This window comes from Podarcis filfolensis, assembly GCF_964270895.1.
Source record: "Podarcis filfolensis genome assembly, chromosome: 4".
Classification (NCBI taxonomy): domain Eukaryota; kingdom Metazoa; phylum Chordata; class Lepidosauria; order Squamata; family Lacertidae; genus Podarcis; species Podarcis filfolensis.
This window is the reverse complement of record NC_139607.1, coordinates 75,797,522-75,820,020: the sequence shown is the minus strand read 5'-3', so window position 1 is coordinate 75,820,020 and position 22,499 is coordinate 75,797,522. Positions and strand designations below refer to the sequence as shown.

The 22,499-nt window shown below is 41.9% G+C and overlaps 1 protein-coding gene across 4 annotated transcripts in view; it reads right to left on the bottom strand.

Moving 5' to 3' along the window:
- Nucleotides 1–5,836: 5,836 nt before the first annotated feature.
- Nucleotides 5,837–22,499, bottom strand: part of SMAD9 (SMAD family member 9) — a 29,031-nt gene continuing 12,368 nt past the window's right edge. For 2 of the 4 annotated variants that reach the window (XM_083609204.1, XM_083609205.1), the window contains exons 2-7: nt 18,275–18,877; nt 12,763–13,017; nt 11,872–11,982; nt 9,683–9,904; nt 8,759–9,015; nt 5,837–6,551 (exon numbers count right to left, since the gene is read on the bottom strand). In XM_083609204.1, the coding sequence (XP_083465330.1) occupies nt 6,408–6,551; nt 8,759–9,015; nt 9,683–9,904; nt 11,872–11,982; nt 12,763–13,017; nt 18,275–18,686 (1,401 nt within the window). In that variant the 5' untranslated portion in view covers nt 18,687–18,877 and the 3' untranslated portion in view covers nt 5,837–6,407. Of the gene's footprint in view, nt 6,552–8,758; nt 9,016–9,682; nt 9,905–11,844; nt 11,983–12,762; nt 13,018–18,274; nt 18,878–22,499 lie in introns of all 4 variants that reach the window. The other 2 variants (XM_083609202.1, XM_083609203.1) reach the window with 1 other exon arrangement.

Sequence of the window (22,499 nt, the reverse complement as noted above, 5' to 3'; positions counted from 1 at the left end):
AGAAACCAATCAGAGAGAACAATTTATATTGCATTGTTTTCCAGCTGCTATTTCACATTCAACTTGGGTGTCAAAAATGAAACCTTTGCAAAGCCACATGCATAGGTAGGTGAGTTTATGTCTGGGGTGTTAGTATGCTTTAATTTACCCAAAAAGTGAATTGTGGTTTCTTCCTGCTTCTCTAGATTAAATATCAGACGTTAGTAGTATGTACTCGGACTCATAATTATAATGTATACTTGAGTACATCTACTTAAACCTTCCAAAATAGTTACAAATGCATAGGTCATATCCTGAATGAAGATAAGCTCTCTGGCAATTATCTATCAGTATATATTTGTTTACTAATCAAAGGATACTGCGGCAGGAATGAAATTCTGCTACAAGGAAGATGGATTTGTTACAGATAGCTGTCATATGTAACTGATTAATTTATTTACACCTTATTTGTGATTGTTTTACTCTCAGTCGAGAGACAAAATCGGGGAAACAATGAAATGTTCTGCACGTTAAAAATATTCACAAATAACAGTCGAGATTCAAGTTATAGTAAGAGAAGCACCACCAAATCCACAAAACAGATTAGGTAATATCCAGCGTTTTGTTTTTAAACCAATACTCCACAGGGTAATGTCTGAAGGAGAAATAATGGTCTCTTTATATTTGTGTAGCTATTAACATTACAAACCACAGCTGCAGCTGTACCTCATTGGGCCCATTAAACAGTGGCTAATGCTGTTAGTGCTCTCACCCTATGCACTTGCTATATTTTAGGGTCACTAATAGGCAGAGAATGCCTGACTGGGCAGGAAGCTCACCTAGTCCCTATTTCCAGAAGAACGATGCAAGAATGTCCTTTTCCCTCCTTTAGTGCTATGGGCATAAGCTACAGAAGTGTCTCTGTTTTATTGTAAGCCTGATACCATGCTTAGCAAAGTTATTTTTCCCCCTTAGTATTTTGGACAACTTAAGTCAAAGTCTTCAAGGATGAGAGAGATATTTGTTCTTTGGCTTGTGTTTGTACAGTGTCTCTTCAGGGGATTGAATTGACCAATTTAGTGCATCCAGGATTCTGGGTCACCTACTGGAGGCACCAGCCTTTTCTGGCTCCTCACCCAAATGTATAGCATATGGAAAATGTGATCTGCATAACCCAGAGATGCATTTTAAATAAAAGGACACATTCTATTCATGTAAAAACGTGCTGATTCCCGGACCATCCGCAGGCTGGATTTAGAAGGCGATTGGGCTGGATCCGGCCCCCGGGTCTTAGTCTGCCTACCCATGGTGAAAGGTATTGATTACTTAGAGGGATGCTTTCTTTTTTCTTCTTCTTTTTTTGAAGAAGAGTTTGGATTTGATATCCCACTCTATCACTACCCGAAGGAGTCTCAAAGCGGCTAACATTCTCCTTTCCCTTCCTCCCCTACAACAAACACTCCGTGAGGTGAGTGGGGCTGAGAGACTTCAAAGAAGTGTGACTGGCCCAAGGTCACCCAGCAGCTGCAGGGATGCTTTCTCTATTTAGATGCATGGCTGTTTACACACTCAGCCAGCCTAAGGAATCTCCCAGAAAAGTCAGGCACACACAGCATTTAATAAATTACAAAACAATAATTATACAAATACACATTATGAGCAACGTTTCTCAGTTTCCTACATTCTCAAAGCAATTTTGCTTGCCATGTTAGATGTATGGGTTTAGTACTGAATAATTCAATATAGGATTTTAATGCCCATCTACCCAAACACTACTGTTATGCATATTTCACAATGTTTCAAATGAAGTCGATGAAAATTGTCAAATGGCATAAAATTACATATTCTTGAAAATTAGTGTTGCACAAGAAAAAAAATAAAACATCTATTCGGTAAGTTAGGAACATTTATGTAGTAATATTTTCTACATGTCCACTTGGAAGCAAGTGTCATGTAGTTAATTGGGACTGCCTTCCAGCTGTGTATAAAACTGCAGCCTTAAGCTTTTCTGATATTAATTACAACCTTGAATAAGTCAGGAAGCTTTATTAGACCGAGCTTACTATGCTTAGGAAGTTCCATTCTTAAGACTGCAGTTTTATTTGTATATATCTGAGTAAGCACCACTGAATTTAGAGGGATTTAGTTCTGAGTATCCAAATAAGGGATTTGACTGTAAAATTCACATAAACCAAAGGAAATAATCTTATAGATTGCAGTCCAGTATGCATCTTTTAATGTCTACATTTGTGACTTTGGGAGGAAGACTAAAGAAGCATCTCTTAAGATTTTCACTATGAGCTTGTTCGCACAATTGGCTTAGGCAAAATGAAGTACTATTTCCACAAATAGTTAACTTACAGCATTTGCTGCCACACCGCGAGGGGATGGACTGTAGAAATGGCTTTTTAAAATGCTTTGGATAGGGTGATCAACAACTATTAGCCACGGGGAACTCAGCATAGGACTCTGAGCCAAAAGGCCAGAGCTCCACTCATCAAAATTAGCAGAAGGTGCAATACGAGGCTGGTTGACCACATTTTGAAGAGACCCTCTGGTAAGACCACTTTAAGTAAGTAACATGCATTGCTAGCTTTTTTTTTTAAAAAAAAAGCCCACTCAAGGAGACCATTCCCCAGAGTCCAAAACTGCCAACTGTACTGTTGAATGGAAGCAGTATGGTTAAAGGCAGTATGTCTCGGAACACCAACGAACGACAGAGGAAGACTGCCTTCATGTCCTTTGAGGACATCCTGGAAATATCTGCCGGATCACGGTTGGAAACAAGATACTGGACTAGATTAGACTTTTGGCTCGATGCAACAGAACTCCTTGCAGTTAGTTGAAGAACCTGTCTTTACTCATGGTACAGGTCTGCCCATGAAAACTGACATATGTTCATTGTTCCATACAACGTTTCAGATGCAATTACCTCTTGGTTAAAAACTATGGTCTGGTAATCTCTGTCTAGGAATCCTTCATTTTAGGCAGTGGGATGAGATGCTTCTGATCACAGCAGTGCATTATGTGGGAGTGTGCCCCAAAGGCTGTCGCTCGGCCCTTCACTTCTACAATGTACAGTGCCAGGTTTCAAACCTGGATGAAGGGCACATAATCTGACCCAGTGATCCTCTTGCTGTGAATCCCAGCTGTGTGTGGCTAGCTGTGGTTACTGGTGGCTGCAGGTAAGCACTTTTCAAATGCAAAAAAGAAAAAAAAGCCCTCTGCTTTATTACTCATAAAACAATGTTTATGCTTCACTACCACATGATCCAACCAACATTATCCTGCGATATCATTAACATTTTACCTGCATCATTTATGCATGACAAGTTTAGTTTTTTACTCCAGCAAAGCTAGTTCACTGAGCCATGCAGGCAACTTAAAACCTGAGAATAAAAGGCCTATTAGGCCGCCTTATATTCACTAGGAATATTCAATGAACACCAGTAAAATACTAGCAGCACTTCATTCACTACCTTCCTGTGAGAATTATTTTGCACGTAATTTCTTAATAGGAAAATGGCAGGCCTGAACACTAGGATACATTAAAAAAAAATAATGACACTCATAGCTCCACAATGATAAAAGATTTTCCACAAGAGGCTTTGATGTGTTTGGAATTGTTGACACACATAACTGCCTCAAAACATGTCTTTTCCTTAAACTGGCCATCGATAAATAGCTTTTCTAGTAAATGGATTTTAAATCTTTCAGGCAGCACATCTCAACAGATGGCATATATATGAGAACATTGAAAGGCTACAAATTTTATACTGGTTGATAACTTGGTACAAAAAGTACTATTTAAAGGAGCCATTTCTATATGAAGAGCCGGAACTGAATATTGAAGGAAATGGTCTGGTCCCTGTCCCCTGTCCCCCCCACTGTGGCAGTAATTAGCTTATTTCTATGTGCTGGGTTCAGTTACTTGTGCTCTTTGTGGCTGAACAGAGCCTCTGATTTAGAAGCTAAGGATGATTTAATAGCCATTAACTGTCCATTATTAGAAACATTGGAAATTAAGGATGCTGGCAGTTCAGTGATATTTCAGAGTCTGCGCTCCTAATTACCACTGCTGTCATGTGCTACACAGCTTCTGGAAGGTGCAAAAAGAACACTCATTTCATTCTTAGCGCAGCAAGTGTAAGAAGATACAAAAAAAACCCAAAACAAACCTGCACTAATTAGACTGTGAAACAAGTAACCTAGATACTGTTTGGTGAGAGAAAGAATCTTCCATGTTTGCATCAAACACAGGAAACGATGAAGTTTCTATCTTTTAAAGCAATATGCATCCTGCCATTTTTGAAACAACTTTATATAGGCAAACTTTTTTTGAGGTAGAGACTAGCAATGCTAGGTATAACTAATCCTGTCTGAAGATGCTACTTCAATGAGGTGCACTCATATGACACCATTAAATGTTGTCCATATCTATTTTTCTACTTGTGTACATTTTGATATCCCGTTTCGTTTCTCCTATTCACTCAAAATCCCAATAAGCAGCAGAGATGCACATTTGTAGCAAGAGCAATAATCTGTCCAATTCAGAAAGATGGAGCTAACTGGCAATGAAATGCAAAATAATAATAATAGACTGTGACAACTGAATATAGAGTAGGGGATAACCACACTTCAGGGTTGCCGGAGCTACTTTTTTTCTAAAACCCCATGATCTACTAGTCAGAGCCAGGTGCAAAAAACACAAGAGTTCCTGTCTGAACACATTTTGAGCCCAGGAATTTGTTTTAGGTACCAGAAATGACCTGAGCTTGCAGTCCTTTCCCATAAAAGTCTACTCCTTGTTAGCTTTCTCCATGTCCCTTGTTGATCTACTGCCTATCGCCCCATGATCTATTAGCAGATCCTAATCTACTTTCTGCCCACCCCTCAATTACAGCCTTTTAAATCTTTTGCATTTCACTATTATGTTAATTCTCCCTTTCACATACACAAAAATGCAGAATTGGACATTTTATGTGAAAAAAGTTAACTAGAGAATTCAAGGAAGGAGCTACATATTACAGTAAGCAAGAAGCAGTTGCCAAAAACATTTAGGGCAGCCTTTCTCAACCTGTAGGTCCCCAGATGTTGTTGAACTACAACTCCCATCACCCCTAGCTAGCAAGGCCAGAGCTCAGGTATGATGGGAGTTGTAGTCCAGCAACATCTGGGGACCCACAGGTTGAGAACCACTGATTTAGGGCATTAAAGAAAATGTATAAACCCATTAACACCCAGTACTGAGTACTCATGTCCTGGTATCATGATGGTGCAGGTCCCACACCACACACATAAACAAAGAGGGTGTGAAGGAGGAGTTGCACAATTTCTTGATGCCACAACACAGGAACTTTGTCCTAGACAACACTGCAGGGGGAAGAACTAAAAACACTGGCTGTATTCAGCAGCGGCTGCATGTGTCTTGGATGATGTGGGGCAGCATGGGAAAATGCCTTGGGCCGAGCATATTGGGACAATTGTTCTAGGGACATTACTGGTCACACTACTGTCTTCTTAACTAAACAGACATAATACATCACATGAAAAAAACAAACAAACAAACAAACAAACCCCGGCATGGAGGTGAGAATTAAATGTGTGAGCACCAGCCATCTGTTTAGTATAACACATAGTTCCAGCACTGGCCATCCTCCTTTTGAAAAGCAAATTTTAAAACTTGAGGCTTGAAATGACGTGGGCACAGCATGGTTGAAAACTCGGGTTTGTGTGAAGAATCGGCACAACTTCTATGAGATCGGCGGGTGGGGTTTCCTTGCCAAGCATAGTTTTGCTCCCTTCCCATGACTGACAAAGGTGCAATAAATGACCCCAAATAATGACAAATAGGCCATTTAATGGAGGGCAGGCCTGCAAATGCTATTTATTTGTGATAAATAAACGGAACCTCTGCGATCAGATTTCGTGTTGCGTACTGCCTGCCAGGGGCAAAACAGAGGGTATTCAAAGCTGTCCACTCCTGAGCTTCCAGAGGCTATTGCAGAAAGTCGACTAGATGGAGCTTCATCTATTCTAGCAAGGCTTTTACGAGCCAACTTTGCTTGATTCGCAAAATCCATATGGGCCTGTAGAATTTAACTTTGCTTAGTGCATAATTTTATTTATTTATTTATTTATTTATTTATTTATTTATTAATTAAGAATACAAATAACACTGGTCTTATTCCATTAACCACAAACTGGCCTGCTAAACCCAAACATCAATACCTTTGTCAGCAGGCAGCAACACAACGGATCATACAACCATCTTATGAACTGAAAAAACACTGAACATAGCATGACAAAAATCCACCAACAATATACTATATACATAAACCTTCATATATTTACAGCTACATACAGAAATTTAGGTTGGCTGCAAGGTGAGAAAGTTCTGCATCCCATAGGTGGTTGGTAGAGGATTCTTAAGAAACGGAGGAGATTGGGTTATGAGGTGAACCCATCTGCGTCAGCACCTTATCTAGCCATTGCAATGGTCCATGCAGGTGGATCTCGATCCAGCACGGAGTACTCGTGACGTCCTGCCGATGATACTCCGCTCCCCAGCCCTACAAAACAGAGGAACAAATGCCAAAGGATTTTTAAAAAACACCAAACACTCACATTGTATTTGCCATCTTATTCTTCTTTCCGTCAAGGCAGATCAAATTGTAGCAATAGAAGGCTGTGATGGCCAATGGCTGAACAACAAAGTCTAAAATTAATCACAGCAAGATAAATTCGTTCATTCAAGGAAACTGATCACAGACAAATCTGCAGTAAAGCAAAAATCTCCACTGCATTGTCTCAATTTTGAAAAGATTTTAAACTCTCTTAGGTCATTATCTAGGATGCTAAAGATCTGTAGCTCAAATGCACTTGCTTTGAGGACGGTTTCTGAACTTACAGAGGCCCAATTCACACCTGAATGACTCACAAATGAACATATGAACTGCATTCACTGAGCAGCACTGTGCTTCGAGACGATAAGATTGTGAGTAGCTGTTTCACACAGGCAAACCATCACTCAGTGACAAATCATCACCCATCACAAAAGCAGAAATTTTCATTCATAAGGCATATATTATCAGAGGAAGAGAGATAAGATTTGTGACCCACTTAAGTGAATATTTTCTCTTACCTTGTTTTGGTGTAAGGCGCAAACCTTGAACATATTTATAGTTTTAATTGTGTACATTAATGCCAGGTAATCACTCCTATGTAAATCACCCAAAATCTTTGTTTTAAGGCTCTTCTATTTTTTACTAAGTTGCAACATGTCAATCACAAGCCGTAATAGGATACAGAGGTGGCAGAAGGAAGAAATCAGACTTTGTAGAGAGAGAGAGAGAGAGAGAAAGAGGCCATCTGTTATGCTGCATAATGCTCATCTCTGACTTTATATGAATGAAACGGTGTCTGACACAACCTGGCGCCCATCAGATTCTTGGTTCATTAAGTGGTTCTTTAACCCCCTCTGCTGGTAGTTTAAAAACACTGACAAGTATATTAAAGGTGACTAAGCTCAACATCAAAAAAATGAAGATCATGGCCACTGGTCCCATCACCTCCTGGCTAATAGAAGGGGAAGAAATGGAGGCAGTAAGAGATTTTACTTTCTTGCGTTCCATGATCACTTCAGATGGTGATAGCAGTCATGAAATTAAAAGATGCCTGCTTTTTGGGAGAAAAGCAATGACAAACCTAGACAGCATCTTAAAAAGCAGCGACATCACCTTGCCGACAAAGGTCCGTATTGTTAAACCTATGGTTTTCCCAGTAGTGATGTATGGAAGTGAGAGCTGGACCATAAAGAAGGTTGATCGCCAAAGAATTGATGCTTTTGAATTATGGTGCTGGAGGAGACTCTTGAGAGTCCCATGGACTGCAAGAAGATCAAACCTATCCATTCTGAAGGAAATCAGCCCTGAGTGCTCACTGGAAGGACAGATCCTGAAGCTGTGGCTCCAATACTTTGACCACCTCATGAGAAGAGAAGACTCTCTGGAAAAGACCCTGATGTTGGGAAAGATGGAGGGTAGAAGGAGAAGGGGACGACAGAGGACGAGATGGTTGGACAGTGTTCTCGAAGCTACGAACATGAGTTTCACCAAGCTGCAGGAGGCAGTGGAAGACAGGAGTGCCTGGCGTGCTCTGGTCCATGGGGTCACAAAGAGTCGGACACGACTAAACGACTAAACAACAACAACAAAAATGCCCAAGTCACAAAACGCACTGGTTTTGCTTCACTGGGCCCCTTTATATACAAACCTGGTGTGCCACCAGCTTATATGATTAAGATACTAGAAGCCTTTCAAAGGATTCTAGGTAAATATCAGGAGTATCCGATTAGTACAGGCTGTTCACCCAAATAAGCAGACTGAATAACTAGATGTCCTTGTGTATAATTAGACCAGAAGATTGCAACAGACGAGTGTGCAGATGTGGCTATTACGTGGGTGAACAAAAGCCACCCACGTTTCCTTGCCTGCCTTCCAATAACTATGGCCAGGAATAGGAGGGGCCACCTTGACAAATTACAGAGGCATGTGGCAATTTCCCATCGCTCTGACTTGAATCCTACGTGACGGTTGGGTAGAAAGGAACTAACATGCAGCACCTCACGCAAGCAACACCTGCTCCCCCGTGTCTGTGAATTGCAGAACTTGCTTTGGTGGCTGCTGTTCGGAAAAAGCTCCGCTGACAATTAATTGCGCCACATTGGCAGCTCACACCCGTAAGGTTGGGGGTAGAGAAGACAGGAAGGAGTCCTTACTTTGACAAAGCTCATTCGGATGGTGCACATCTTGGTCAGCTCATACACCACCTCGAAGCCGTGGTTCACGGACTGGGCCAGCAACTGGGCAAAAAGTTGGTTGTTGAAAATCTTCAGGCTGCAGCCGCTGGGAATCTTGCAGACGGTGGCAGGGTGGAAGCCGTGCTGGTAGTTGCAGTTGCGGCTCTGTACAAAGATGCTGCTGTCGCTCACGCACTCTGCGTACACCTCTCCCCCCACGTAATACAGGTGGACACCTGAAAAGGGGTGGGGTGGGGGAGAGGAGAGAAAACAGAAAGATTTCAACATAGATAAAAGCAAATTTATTTATTCATTCACTGCATTTATGTACCGCCTTTCTGCCAAGGCACGTAAGGCAGTTTACAGTTTTGTAAGTAGTAAGACAAAAGATGGAACACTATTACTATTATTATTATTTTCGTATACCCCACCCATCTGACTGGGTACATGTAAAATTGGAGGTGGGGGGGCATAGTCTGCCTGCAGTAGACCCTGATGTAGTCTCCTTCACCAATTAAATTTGTCAATTCAAAATGGTATACTGTTTGCTTAACAGTGCATTATGTGATATACAGAATACAAAAAAGACACTTTTCTATGAGAGAGAGACATTATAGTCTTAAAATACAGTCCATTCTAAAAATCTGTGCTTGGAGAAGGAGTTTGGCAGACATTCCTCACCAATGTTTTGAAGGAGCCTACTTGCTGCAGGCTTCTCACTCTTTGGAAAGCAAACAAAGGGCTCCCGAGTGGCCTGCTCTTCATACCTCCTTGTGTAGGACCCGTATCCAAGTGCACAGCCCAACCTTTGGGTGCCTTGGAACGCAACCCCAGCGTAAATGGGGAGCTGCCTGCGGTCCTAAACATTATTTGCTACCACTGCAATAAGGGGCTTGCTCTCACCCTTTCCTATGTGCCTCCTGGTGTTTTCTATAGTGGAATTCCTGTTCACGTTAGACAGCAGCCCAAGGCAGAACCTGTTCTTATTGTTTGACGGATCTGTAAAGCCATCTATCAGTATGCTTCGCGAAGAGGCCTGGAAAGTCTCTCCGACTCGGTTGTTGAGTTCATAGTACGCCACCGAACACCAGTGCTGCGGCTCCTCATAGCAAACGGGCCGGAAGTCTGGAAGGAAAGTCAAGAATGAAGAAAAGAGGCAGGGCCATCTCTTCCCTCACAACAATATGTCTAGTCACATATGCTGTCAGGAGTTGCCTCCGTGGTCAGTTCTTTTTCTTCCTAATCTTCCAGCTACATCGTTCCAAAATACTGTTAAGTGTATATTCAGACAGCTGGAAGGTACTGGTTCTGGCTGCAGTAAATGACAAAAGGGATACTGATCAAGGGGGTGGAGCAACTGAGCTATGAGGAAAGTTTTTGATAGTGTTTGGGCACCTTGAGGTGAGCTTTTATGCCCCCACCATGTCATCTGATTCTACCCTGATTAACTTGGCATGATGTGTATTCAGCAAATTTGTCCTGAAGTGGATCTGATCCTTCTGTGCTCATAAAATGCAATATATTGCTTTTATTTTCTGATTGGTGACAGCCCCACCATTAAGTACGGTGCACTTCTGACACTGCTAAAGAGTGCCTGACAATTCATCAAATCCACCAGCCTCAAGTTGAAGGCTGCAAGTCACTATCACCCCTACCACATGGCAAAAACAAGGAGTAACTCATGTCCTGAAGCAGGTGGAATAATTCTGTTCTGATTTGAATTATAGCAACTCAGGAAAGGGGTCTAAGGGATCACAAAGTACCCTGAAAATATCCACTTGCTGAGCTGTGGAATGGAAAGGGCAAACACGACTTGAGTAGCCTTTGGAAAAGGAACAGAGGCTAGAACAGAAAACATTAGAGTGGCTTTGTACATTACAAGGCAAGATTTACGGCAGACGTACCAGCGCATTTGCTTTCCGCTACACATTGTAAGTGTGATGTTCCAAGGAGAACTGGACCATTAGCACGTCCTCTTTTCAGATGTGATAATATGGTGATAAATGAAAAAGCGAGGTGTACTTTGGCACCTCCTGTCTCCTATGTGTTGAGGAAGGATGACTGCAACCTTACTCACCACTGCAACTCGAGACAGTAACAGGTGCCTTCAAACTTCAATATATCAAATATTGTAAGCAGTTCCGATAGTCTTATCTCAAAAACAATGTTAGAGATGGTAAGTTCAGAAAAGGACAAATGCATTAATTAACCTTCACTTTATCAAAAAATAAAAAGTGGATTTAGCTTACAAAACCACAGCTGTAATCAGGAACATGAAAAGCAAAGTGTTTTAGCTTACAGGGCAGGAGGTGGTACACACATTGATTTGGAAAGCAGCGGGTAGTGGAGTTATTCTTTGCTCTCTCAAAATGTAAGCTCTCACAGCTTTTGCAATAAAACTGATAGGCAGTAGGTTTAAGTCAAAGAAAAGTTATGTGGGAGATATCCTGGAAAATTCACCGCCAAAGGATGCTGCACGGCTTCACTTCCTTACCTGCTGAAGTGGGATTTCGGATTATGTTTGCCTCATGCTGCTGCATGGCAAACAGATTTGGATAATATGGGATGTCTCAACAGCAGCATGCCTATAAGGGCTCTTTGGATAGGCCAACAGGCCTATCAGATACTAACCAATGGAATAGTGGTCTAATCTGCCTTAGTCTGTGGAGATTTTTTTTTAATAAAAAAAATGCTTTAAAGAAGTGCCTCATGCAGCCCTGGAGTTGGTGGGATCACTGGTTGTCACATACATAGAAAGCACGACCTGAATGTGGACTAGAATGTTTCTGCTTCCTTGGGCTTTCATTTATCAGACTAATGGCTGTTTTCTCAGCTCAGAGGTAGCCTTCAAACAACTAGCTAGTTTACCAATATTCCAGCCACATCAATTAGAACCGTTCCAATAATACTGTATTCTAGTGGTTCAGCACTGGGAGAAATTTCATTAAGCATCCCTTTTAATCCAGGTTAAGGATTTGATTTTTTCCCCCCTGCTGTCAGAGGCCTATAAATCAGGCATAGCTCAAGTCACTTCCCCCTAGAAAACGATACAAGTATTTACATACTTTCAGGTTCTCCATCGGCAGATTTACCTCCATTGGGCAATGACAGGACTAACTGATTCTCTGCGGTTGCATGTATAGAGCGTCCATGGTGGTTTCCTGGCGTTTCTCTCATGTTGTAAGGCGGAGGTGGCGTTTCGACTAGAGAGGGGGGATAGAAAAGGAGAAAGCTACTGGGCCTGCCATTTCATTAACTGACTAGTTTACGTTCACTGGAGAAGGACCAAAAGCTTCTGACTTAAACTGAATCCGTGTCTCATCCAAATTAAGATGGATTTTCAAGGGTTTTTGTTTCAGATGAAGGATCAGACACAGGGCCCAAGATTCCCTTGTAAACATTTCGACAGTGCACATCACATGAAATGATGAAAGCAATACAACTGCCAACACCAAAATTGTACGGACTGTATGCTTTCATATGAACCAAATACCACACAAAAGTTGATATTCCATGTCCCCAAAAAGGTAAAAGGTAAAGGACCCCTGGACAATTAAGTCCAGTCAAAGGGGACTATGGGGTTGCAGTGCTCATCTACTTTCCAGGCCGAGGGAGCCGGTGTTTATCCACAGGCAGCTTTCTGGGTCATGTGGCCAGCATGACTAAACCACTTCTGGCGCAACGGAAACCAGAGCGCACGGAAACGCCGTTTACCTTCCCGCCGCAGCGGTACCTATTTATCTACTTGTACTGGCGTGCTTTCGAACTGCTAGGTTGGCAGGAGCTGGGACAGAGCAACGGGAGTTCACTCCATTGCGGGGATTCGAACCACCGAACTTCAGATTGGCAAGCCCAAGAGGCTCAGTGGTTTAGACCATAGCGCCACCCGCATCCCTCTTGTCTCCAAAAGAGAAGACACTATAGACCCATTCATCAGCACTGGAAACGTGTTCAGGTAGACTGCCGCTTATTTATTTTTTTACCTGTAAGTTGATAAGGACTTCCTGGTGTAGAGGAACTTCCGGGGGAGTCAGGGTAGCTCATGCTGCTAGGGGACTGTGAGAACATGTGGGGGGACGCCGGGAGAGGGGGGCATGGAGGATGCTGGAAAGAATCGGGGTAGGTCGCGTTATGAGGCATCAGTGGCTCACTGTGAAGAGATGCGTTCCGGAATTTGGCAAGGAGGCTGAGGTGAGGGTTGAACTCACTATGTCTTGGAACCAGAACTGGAGGCAACACTAGAACAAGAGGGAAAACATGTGCACCATTAAAAGCAGTTAGGGGCACAGTTTGAACTGGTGTCAGGCAGTTTCCACGTTTGCTTCTCTTGCCCAATTAGTCTGGAAGCAGCTCTCCAGAATCTCCTGAACCTTTCACTTAAGAGACGCCAGGGATTGAATCTGAGATCTCCTGCAGCAAAGCACACACCACACCACTGAACTGTGACCTCTCCCTAGTTACATGTGATGCCTCTCCCATGATCTGGCATGTCAGTCACGTTACCAAACTTCCATGCAAGAACGTACGCAATTCCTGGAAGGGGGGGGGGACATGCAAATTCAAATTAAATAACCTGTGAGTGCATATTAGGAATTTCACAAGTAGAGACCTGCGAAAATTCCTTGTCCTTAAGGCTGCAAAGTTCTGAAAATTGGTGGGTGAAAGACACTGAAATCTCAGAAACCACAGGTGGTGGGGGAAGAAAGAAAGAAAGAAAGAAAGAAAGAAAGAAAGAAAGAAAGAAAGCACTACGCAGAATTTTCAGTGGTGCAAGTAGCAAGGCTTCAGTGCAGTCTCTGAATCACCTTGGCATACATATTTTAAAGACAAAATTTATAGGGTACAAAATCTCAAATTACAAAACGTATTTATTGTAAGTATCCAATTAATATAATTGTTCAGAAAATGTAAATTACTGTTTCCCAAGTCCTACGAACTGATAAAAGTAAAATCATGAATGCAAAGCGATTAATATTCTAAACTTCAGGTCAACAAATATAGAAAATGTGCAAAAACATGCTACGTATAAAATGGGAAATGAGGCTGGCTGGGAAATATCTGGCTTCCACACTAGCAAAAAAAGAAACCACAAGAGAAAACTCTACTGGATCTATCCCATCAGAAACAAAGACCACTGTATGACAATAATAATATAAGGGTAGTGATTAGGGAAATCACACATATATTTGGAGAATTTTACCATTATACATGAAAAAGATACCTTCCCACCACCACAAATGGAGAGGGTCTTTAAAATAAAAACCCACCCATTCCACATTTACCAAAAGTTGACAGAAATTTGAAAGGTCAAGTATTACAGAAGTCAGAGAAACTATTATACCTTTATAGGGCAATAAATCTCAAGGGCCAGATGGAATTACCCCCAGAATATGATAATGCTTTCTTTCCGACATATTGTTAACTCCATTAACAGATGTAATAAAAAATACATGAGAACAGAAGATTTGTTGACTCATGGGTCTAGAGAAACGCTGGCAGGAGATCTATGACTGATCTCTCCCAACATTTCCCCCCACCCAACTAAACACACCCATGGGGAAGAGGGAGTGCTAATTTGACTAAGAAAAGGGTATGGGACTTAGAAGAAGTGTTTTCAAGTCTCCCTCCCCGAATTATTTTCCCCAATCTAATTCACAACCTGACCCTGAAGTTGCAATTGACCAGGAAGGAGAACAATACTAGGCAAGCCAGGAAAGGATCCAAGGAATGAATCATCATATCAACCAATATCATTATTAAATTTATGATTACCAGGTGATGGCAACAGTATTAGCAAGGAGGTTTGAAATAATTATAGGACACAATATTCATTTCCCCCCTGCTCTTCAGCAACACCCAAGTTGCTAAAGTAAACAGCAACACCCAACTTACATATATCAGTGGTAAGGCAGTCCCTGCCCTCAGGATTACAATCTAAAATACACAACATGAAAGGGAATGGGGTTGGGAGGAAAGAGGAACATTGTTGTGTCCTTCCGTGGGGGAATGTGGCAGTCACATGGCTCCTTGGCATGATGCTATGCTATGATGAAATGTCATTTTGGGGCATTTAGTGGGGATGGTTTTTTTGGGGGGGGCAATGGACACCTAGAAGAGCTCTGTTGCTACTGCCACAGATTGCAGCAAAACATAAATTTGTAAAAAATATTTATTTAAAAGAGAGAAATCACAACCACTTGCGTAAGGTCCCAGGTTCAGTTAAGAACTGGTAAGTGTCCCCTGTCTCAGACCCTGGTGTGCCTCTGCCAATCAGGGTAGGCAATGCTAAGTCAAATGGACCAATGGCCTGACTCAGTTAAGGGCTTCCTGTGCACACACCCCACTTGAATCTTATTGAATAATCTTAAGCTCAAAATACATAAACGCAAGAAAGAAAGGGGTTTTCCGTGGCTATATCTGAACTACACTGCAAGTGAGCCAATGGAAGAGATTGGCTGAAGGACAAAAACACATCTTCTTGCCATAAGAACAGATGCAATTATTGTTATTTTGGCGGAAAGTCCATTGGAGCAATGCCACAGTCAAACGGAAGTAAACAATATAATTTACTCAAGAGTGGACAATTTTATTGCTGAGTTGAACAGATGTCAAACAGATAAACAACTATACAACTTTCCAAACACAACTGAAGGCAGGCCTGTACTGGGATGCCTTTAATGTTTGATGTTAAAACATTAACATCCTAGGTGGGTCAGAATTATGCAGTGAAACAAATGCCTCCATTTCCCTCCCCACTATCCTGTGCAACCTATAGGACATATCAGATTACACAAAATTAGGGTTTTTTTAATCATGTTTTAAAAAAGATATTAGTTGAAGATCTGAATTTTTAAAAATATTGCCAGACAGGAACTTAGGTTAAATTCCAAAAAGCAGATACATGAGGTGCATAAATAACTTTGGTAGAGACTAATCAAGAACTGCAAGCAATCAGGAAAGCAGGTTGAGCATTTCAGAGGCCAATTCCCAGGACTGTAGCTGAAGATCCATATACAAATACACATCGTTCATTGATTCGTAACACTCAAATGCACATCTTTTCCAGATTTGGACATAGCCTCTGCCCATAGTCTCAGAGACCAGGTACAATCCATGCTTTCTCTCTTATGCTCCTCCAGTGCCCTCTTAGAAGAAAGGGCAAGAACTAGCAAAACAAGGAAGACCAAAAGCATAGGCTGTTGACTGCTTGGCAGAGGAGCCTAATACCAGAAGCATTCAGGTTAGGCTGATCCCTGAACCAGTCTTGTGTACTGGTTTCAGAAGGTGAGGCCGGCCAACATGGTAAAGCCCAATTATCTTAGCAATGTGAGAGAAGGTGAGCTCATTTGGGGCCTAATCCTCTCCAAATCATCAACAGGATTTTCCAATCCTTTCAGAGTGCAGGTGTGACAATACTGCAGGACAAAAAACAACCACCACCTTAGGCTCTGTTAATGAAATGTCTCTTGTTGGTTTTCCTGTGCTTCCTCCTACAACATCCTGTCGTGAATTCCCATGAGCTTCCACAGTACCAGCGAGGCAAAAAGCAGCTGGGAGGACATAGATTGGGTAAACGGTGTCAGGGTACCCCAGCAAAGGGTTAACCAGTCCATGCCCTAGGGGTGCATTTCAGTGGATACCTACGTATTGGGTGACTGATGAATTATTCCTTGCATAGCATCTAGTATGGCTTTAAGAAAGAAGCTTTTTAAAAAAACCACCTTCTGAAGTTTCAGCACCCTGGACAAGTACAAATATGAGCAAGAACCACGAGAGAGAAACCTTGGAGAAAGAAATGCAATTAACGGCACCTACATTCCAGGAATCCGCTACCACAATGGCTTCTTTTCACACCTGATTTGTGACTTTAGGGCAGCACTTGAAGGAGGAGACAAGAGTTTGCAAAACCACAGCAGCAAAGTGAGTTGAGTTCCACTGTGCCAAGCTGCACTTGAGGCAAAGCAATCATTTGTCTGCTTCATTAAGTGCAGAACAGAAGCACAATCCAAATTTGCCATGGCACATCTGACCAATTTAGGGTAGCTCTGTAACTACTCAGAACATTATGAGCTGAGTTGCAAATTATTTCATTACATGACCACAGCACTGTTCTAACAGCGCAAGTATAACTTGGTGTGTGATTTACACTGAGAGAGCGGAAGAGAATGGTTGAATCTCACCTCCCCAGTGTAGTGGTCCCAGTCCAATCCCCAATTCTTGACATTTTTTTTAAAATGCAACGTATGGCAGATATGATCACAGATCTCCAGCATCTCGTCTAGTCTCCCCTTTATTTTGGAAAATTAATCATGTATTTCTCTTCTCCTATTATTACATTTTTACAGGATGTTTTAGAATCGGCATGAATTTGTTCAATTTCAATTGTTTTATGATTCTGTATATTTGCAAGGTTGCAAACGACTGTTGTTAGCTGCCCTGGGCTCCAATCAGGAGGAAGGGCAGGGTATTTAAAACAAAGAAACAAATCATTAAATAAAAATAAAATTTTGCCTTCTCATCAGTGACTCTGAACTTGCCTCGCGCACTTAAAAAGAATAAATCCCAGAAATAAAAACAAACACTGTATCACAACAAATCACAGCAGCCAAAAAATTCATACTGACACAGCTTATTTCACCTGATGGCTTTTAAAAAACCATGATGTTTGATTGCTACCACTGTCACAAAGTAGCCTTTAAGATTACTTCCAACCCATGTTTAGTCAGATTCATCACAAGATTTAACAAGGCTGTTTCTATCCTGAAGCAGCAGAACTTGGTTCCTGGTTAAAAACAGCAACGTAGATTTCTCACGTAGAAAACTGATTCAGTTTTATTTCTTCATCAAGAAGTCTATATTTTCCACTTATTCTTATGATTTCATAATGAGATTTCTTACAAAATATGAAACACAATGCAGCGGTAGCCTTTGCATCAAAATTTATTTTTAGATTGGAGAGGGTGCAATGCTCTCTACTATCCAAAATGTTTTCTCTGTAATTTCTCTGATAATCATAATTTGATTTTGGATCCCAAATCAGCGCTTTTGTTACCTGAGAGTAACTTTAACCCTATGTTTCCATCTCCAACCCTAGTCTCTTTTCTCTTAGCTGCTGCCAGGATGGCGATAGCTGCCAAATGGGAAACAGGGGGAAATGTTACTTTGCCTTCGCAGTAGGCACGCATATGGGGAAAAGCAATTTCAGAACGCTTGACCCAACGCAGGAGAGCTGTTAATGGACAGGCGAAGAGAGACAAATTTTTAGGCAAGTGGTCTTTGTTCAATGGTCACATCCATAAGTCAGCCCAGTTGTTACAACGCATGTATCTCTCTGGAGATTAATCAATGAACTTTATCATGTATGTACCTTACTGCTACTTTTTTGTAACCGACAATTCAATAATAAGCACTCCATGTGTTGTTTTTGTTTTTATGTTTATGGTATTACTGTTGAAACATACGTAATTTTTTAATTTATTGGGATGATTTGCTTACCTGGTGTTTCCACGCGTCGATAATGGTAAGGATTAATGCACACTTCTTTCTGCTTTGAGCCAAACGGGAACTCGCAACATTCCAGTGCTTTCAGTTCATGGTGAGACTGCAGGTCAGGCCAGCGCCACACTCTGCAGTAGATGACATGGGGCAGCCCTTTGCGATGAGACACTTGCAACCGCCCATCCAAAGACCGCGGGATTGTCACACACTTGCTGGGCTGCCCAGGGCAGCTGAGCGCCCTCTCCAGTTCCTCCATGGCTCCCTTCTTCTTCTTTAGCTTCTTCACCAAGGAGTCAACAGCCTTTTCCGCCCACTTCTCCTCTTCATCTCCTTGCTTCCAGCCCAGCAGTCTCTTCACAGCCGGGCTGGTGAAGGAGAACAAAGAACTGATTGAGGTGCTGGAGTGCATATGAATCGGAGATAATACGTATGATTGCAAAGTGAGACCCCAGATATGTAGCTCTTCCTTTTTAAAAAAAAAAATGAGGCCCAAATTTCGGCACTGGGGGGAAAGCTGCTTTCAAAATCAGGCTCGTCCACACATATCCTAGGTGGTGTTAGAGATATTTCATCGCATGTGTCTTCCAATAGCGAACAATTCTGCAATAAAAGAACAGTGTTCTGTCAGACATAATACAGATCCTTTTTCATCTCTCTTTTTAAAAACTCACCTTGAAACAGAACCAATTTTGTCTTTTTGTTTTTCTGCTTTTGTTCACTAAAATAAATAAAGACAGCATCTTTCTATATATCTACAATAGAACTTCTCCTTCTCCCTCTCCTCTCCAGATCTACTCCTGAGTATTACGATGCAATACATGCAACAGAGAATAAATGTGTAAAAAATTGGCACTGTTCTTATTATGGTGGAATGATAATTCCAAGGTTATATTAGTGTTAATCTGGGTCCTGCTGGACTTCACCCAGAAGTTATAATATTGTTATGGGTTGGCAGAGGGCAAGGATCCCCTAAAATTCCTGGGTGCTAGGTTCTCCCCATAATTTCTGAATTTAGCAAATGTGTTGGTTTGACCAATGGATTTAGCAAGGCCTAAGAGATAAGTCGAGCCAGCTTCCTCAGGAGATTGGCTGAGAGGGGCCATCAAGGAAGAAAAACACATGATCATAGTCATTGCCCTGACAAAAGGTGGGTCATTCGGTCTCAGACAAGAAGGGGGGTGGAGTCCCTCCTCCAACTGTGTGATAACTAGCACAGATTTCTGATGACTTGTTGACACAACAGTTAAAAAAGAGCTAAAGGGAATCTATACTATTTCTCTTAGGAACCGGTAAAGCTGAAGGAGCATTTCATTCTTAAAATTTCACTTTGTGTTCTTGGTGCTGTTCTGATTTCAATGCAAGCCATTCTTAGTAGCTGGCCTTTGGAGGAAGATCCTATGGAGGCACTAGTACTTTTATCAGCCTTGCCAATTTACAATGGGCAAGAAGACGCCTGCGGGCTGGGAGAAAAAAAGACTCTGATGATGACATGACCACTTGATCGAGAAGAAGAATAAAAATTCTGTACTGCTCTGTATGAATAGTAGACGTACACTGGTGACATGCCCTTGACAGGGAGCATGCAGGCAGACTTAGATAATTTTAGACTCTGGACTAAATGGCATTATTGTGGCCTCCCTCTTTAGATGGTAATTCAAAATGTGGTAGGGCAGCCTTGATGAATTTAGGGGGCCTTCTGCTCATTCTGCTGAACAGGCCCTGGACTGCAGATCCAAAGTCCTGCCCCAATGGCACCAGTCATCAATATAACAGTTTAAATAAGTGGGCCAAAGACATTTCCAAAGACCTAAAGCCCAAAAGCGTTACAAAGGTCAGTTGGCAGTGACTTCAAAGCCACATGGCCTCTATGGAGAAAGCTTCTTCCTCATGCCCACCAGGTTCACTGATCTCACAGGTGGACAAATGAGAAGGTATTCCACTGTTGATTTTAATGTGCAGGCAAGAGGGGTACAGGTGCAGTAGGTTCTTTGAGTAACTTGGACCCAAGCTGTTTAAAGGCTTTAAAATGTTATGAGCCACCACTTCAAATCGGTAGAGCATGAGGCTCTTAATTTCAGGGTTGTGAGTCTCAGCCCCATGTTGGGCAAAAGATTCCTGCATTGCAGGGGGCTGGACTGGATGGCCCTTGTGGTCCCTTCCAACTCTATGATTCCATGAAATTGGGAATGGAAGCAGAGTGGGAACCAATGTGGCTGGTACAACAATAGTGTCACAAGATACAACCACCTAACTGCCCCATCAGGACTTGGGGGGCTGCATTTTAAACCAGCTGAAGCTTTTGAACGGGCTTTAAGATGCATATAACGCATTGCAGCCGTCAAAGCTTGGTGTGACAAGTACACAGATTATTGTGCCATCCCTGAAAGCAAGACTCTAAATTCCTGGAGCTGCAATCTATATGCATTTCTGTGTTTGCCTGTATAAATCTACTCCTCTCACTGTAGGAACACGAACATGTCTTCATTCCACCGAAATATTCCTTCACACACATTTATTTATCTGTTTGAGAAAACACATATCCTTCCATTCTGCAGTTGAAAAAGATTTAAGAAAAAATTACAGCGCTCAGGGAAGATTATATCGTTTGAAAGCAAAACAATGTTTCATAAAAAACAAATTAAGCAGCAGCAAAAGGCCAACTGGAACCAATTAAAAACCAAGTTGAGCTTCAGGCTATTAAAAACCTAACCAAGCAAATTAAAAGCTTGTCTTGATTCCTTTCTTTCAAAACAGTTCTGACCAGGAGGCAGAACATAGGCTATGCCAGCTAGGGCAACATCTGGAGGGCCAAAGGTTCTCCACACCTGCCTTCAGGAGTGGGAAGGATGGTTTGGGAGGAGGCAGTTCTTTAGTGGATATTTAAGTCACGCATCTTAACACTTCAGACAGGACAATTTGGTGATAGGAAGTCCACCCGTCAGCCTCACTTCTTTATCTCACTCACACTCAAAAAATGTTGTGATGGAAGAAGGAGGTGCTGTGCTATTAACTGGGCAGAGCTAAAGAGCAAACCAATGGTGCAAAAAGGAGAGTAAAAAATCTATCTGTATGAACTTGAGGGACTGGTGGGACTTAGGCTGCAATACTAGACACAGGTACCTGGGAGTGTTCCACTCACCTCAGTGAAGCCCAAGTCCCACCAAAACACATGCCTGCCATTTTACTGTTAGACTTCTTATCTGTTTCCTGATTAAGTTAATGTAACTTTATAGCCAGGCAATCACCAGATCTTAAAACTAACATTTCGGAGTGCTGTCTTGTGGTTCCCCCACCTCTGCTTCCCATTTTAAACAAGGCTTTAAATAAACATTGTTATCTCTTTCGGTCAGATTAAATAAGTTACCTGTGACATCAGCATGACTCCGCAATGCTGTTACTGCTGGTGGGAGATAAGACCAGGACATAGGCATTTATACAAAAATAATAATATTTTATAAACAGGCAGGCTTGCTGTTTGATGCAAATGAAAGGGAGTGATTTTTACTAATTACCTAAAACAAAAAACCGGCAGTGGTCACTTTTAAAATCCCAGGCCCATCTAAGCATGAACAGAATTAAGAGTCTCTCAGAAATGACAGTAGTGATATCAATAGACATTTTTCAAAGCCATGCCACTGGCAGTGAGAGAGTCAGTGTAGTTTATTGTTGTTTTGATATGAGAATCCCATGTGTAAATCTCTTCTTGGCTATGACATTCCCTAGAAAGGTTCAGGAAGTCTGTCAGGGCCTATCTTTACCTCACAGGGTTACTGCAAGGATAAAATGAGATTCCTCATATAAGATCACTGTTGGGATCAAACTGTGATGATAAATAATAAAAATGGAAACACTTTGTGGTACAGCCACAGTCTCGGGAAGATTCTAGCATCAGGTTTTCTAAAGCGCTTAATACAAAACGTTACTCAGCAGCCTAGCCTGAGCGTTCCTCTGGATTTGCTGCTCCATTTTAAAAGGCCTAGCCCTCCTTTCTGCTTGGGTGATGCAAAGACATATACTCATCAAGAATAATGCATAATTTCAGGGTTGGAATTACACTGAAGGCCACCCAGGGCAGTCACCAACACTGATCCTCCACACCTGGGAGGGGGGGCCGGACTTAGCCAAGTAGCCCTTATCATATTCTAGGATACGGTGTGCCCACAGTGAGTCAGCACGAAGGAGCAAGATACACCATCTGCATAATAGCACCAGTGGGAAATAA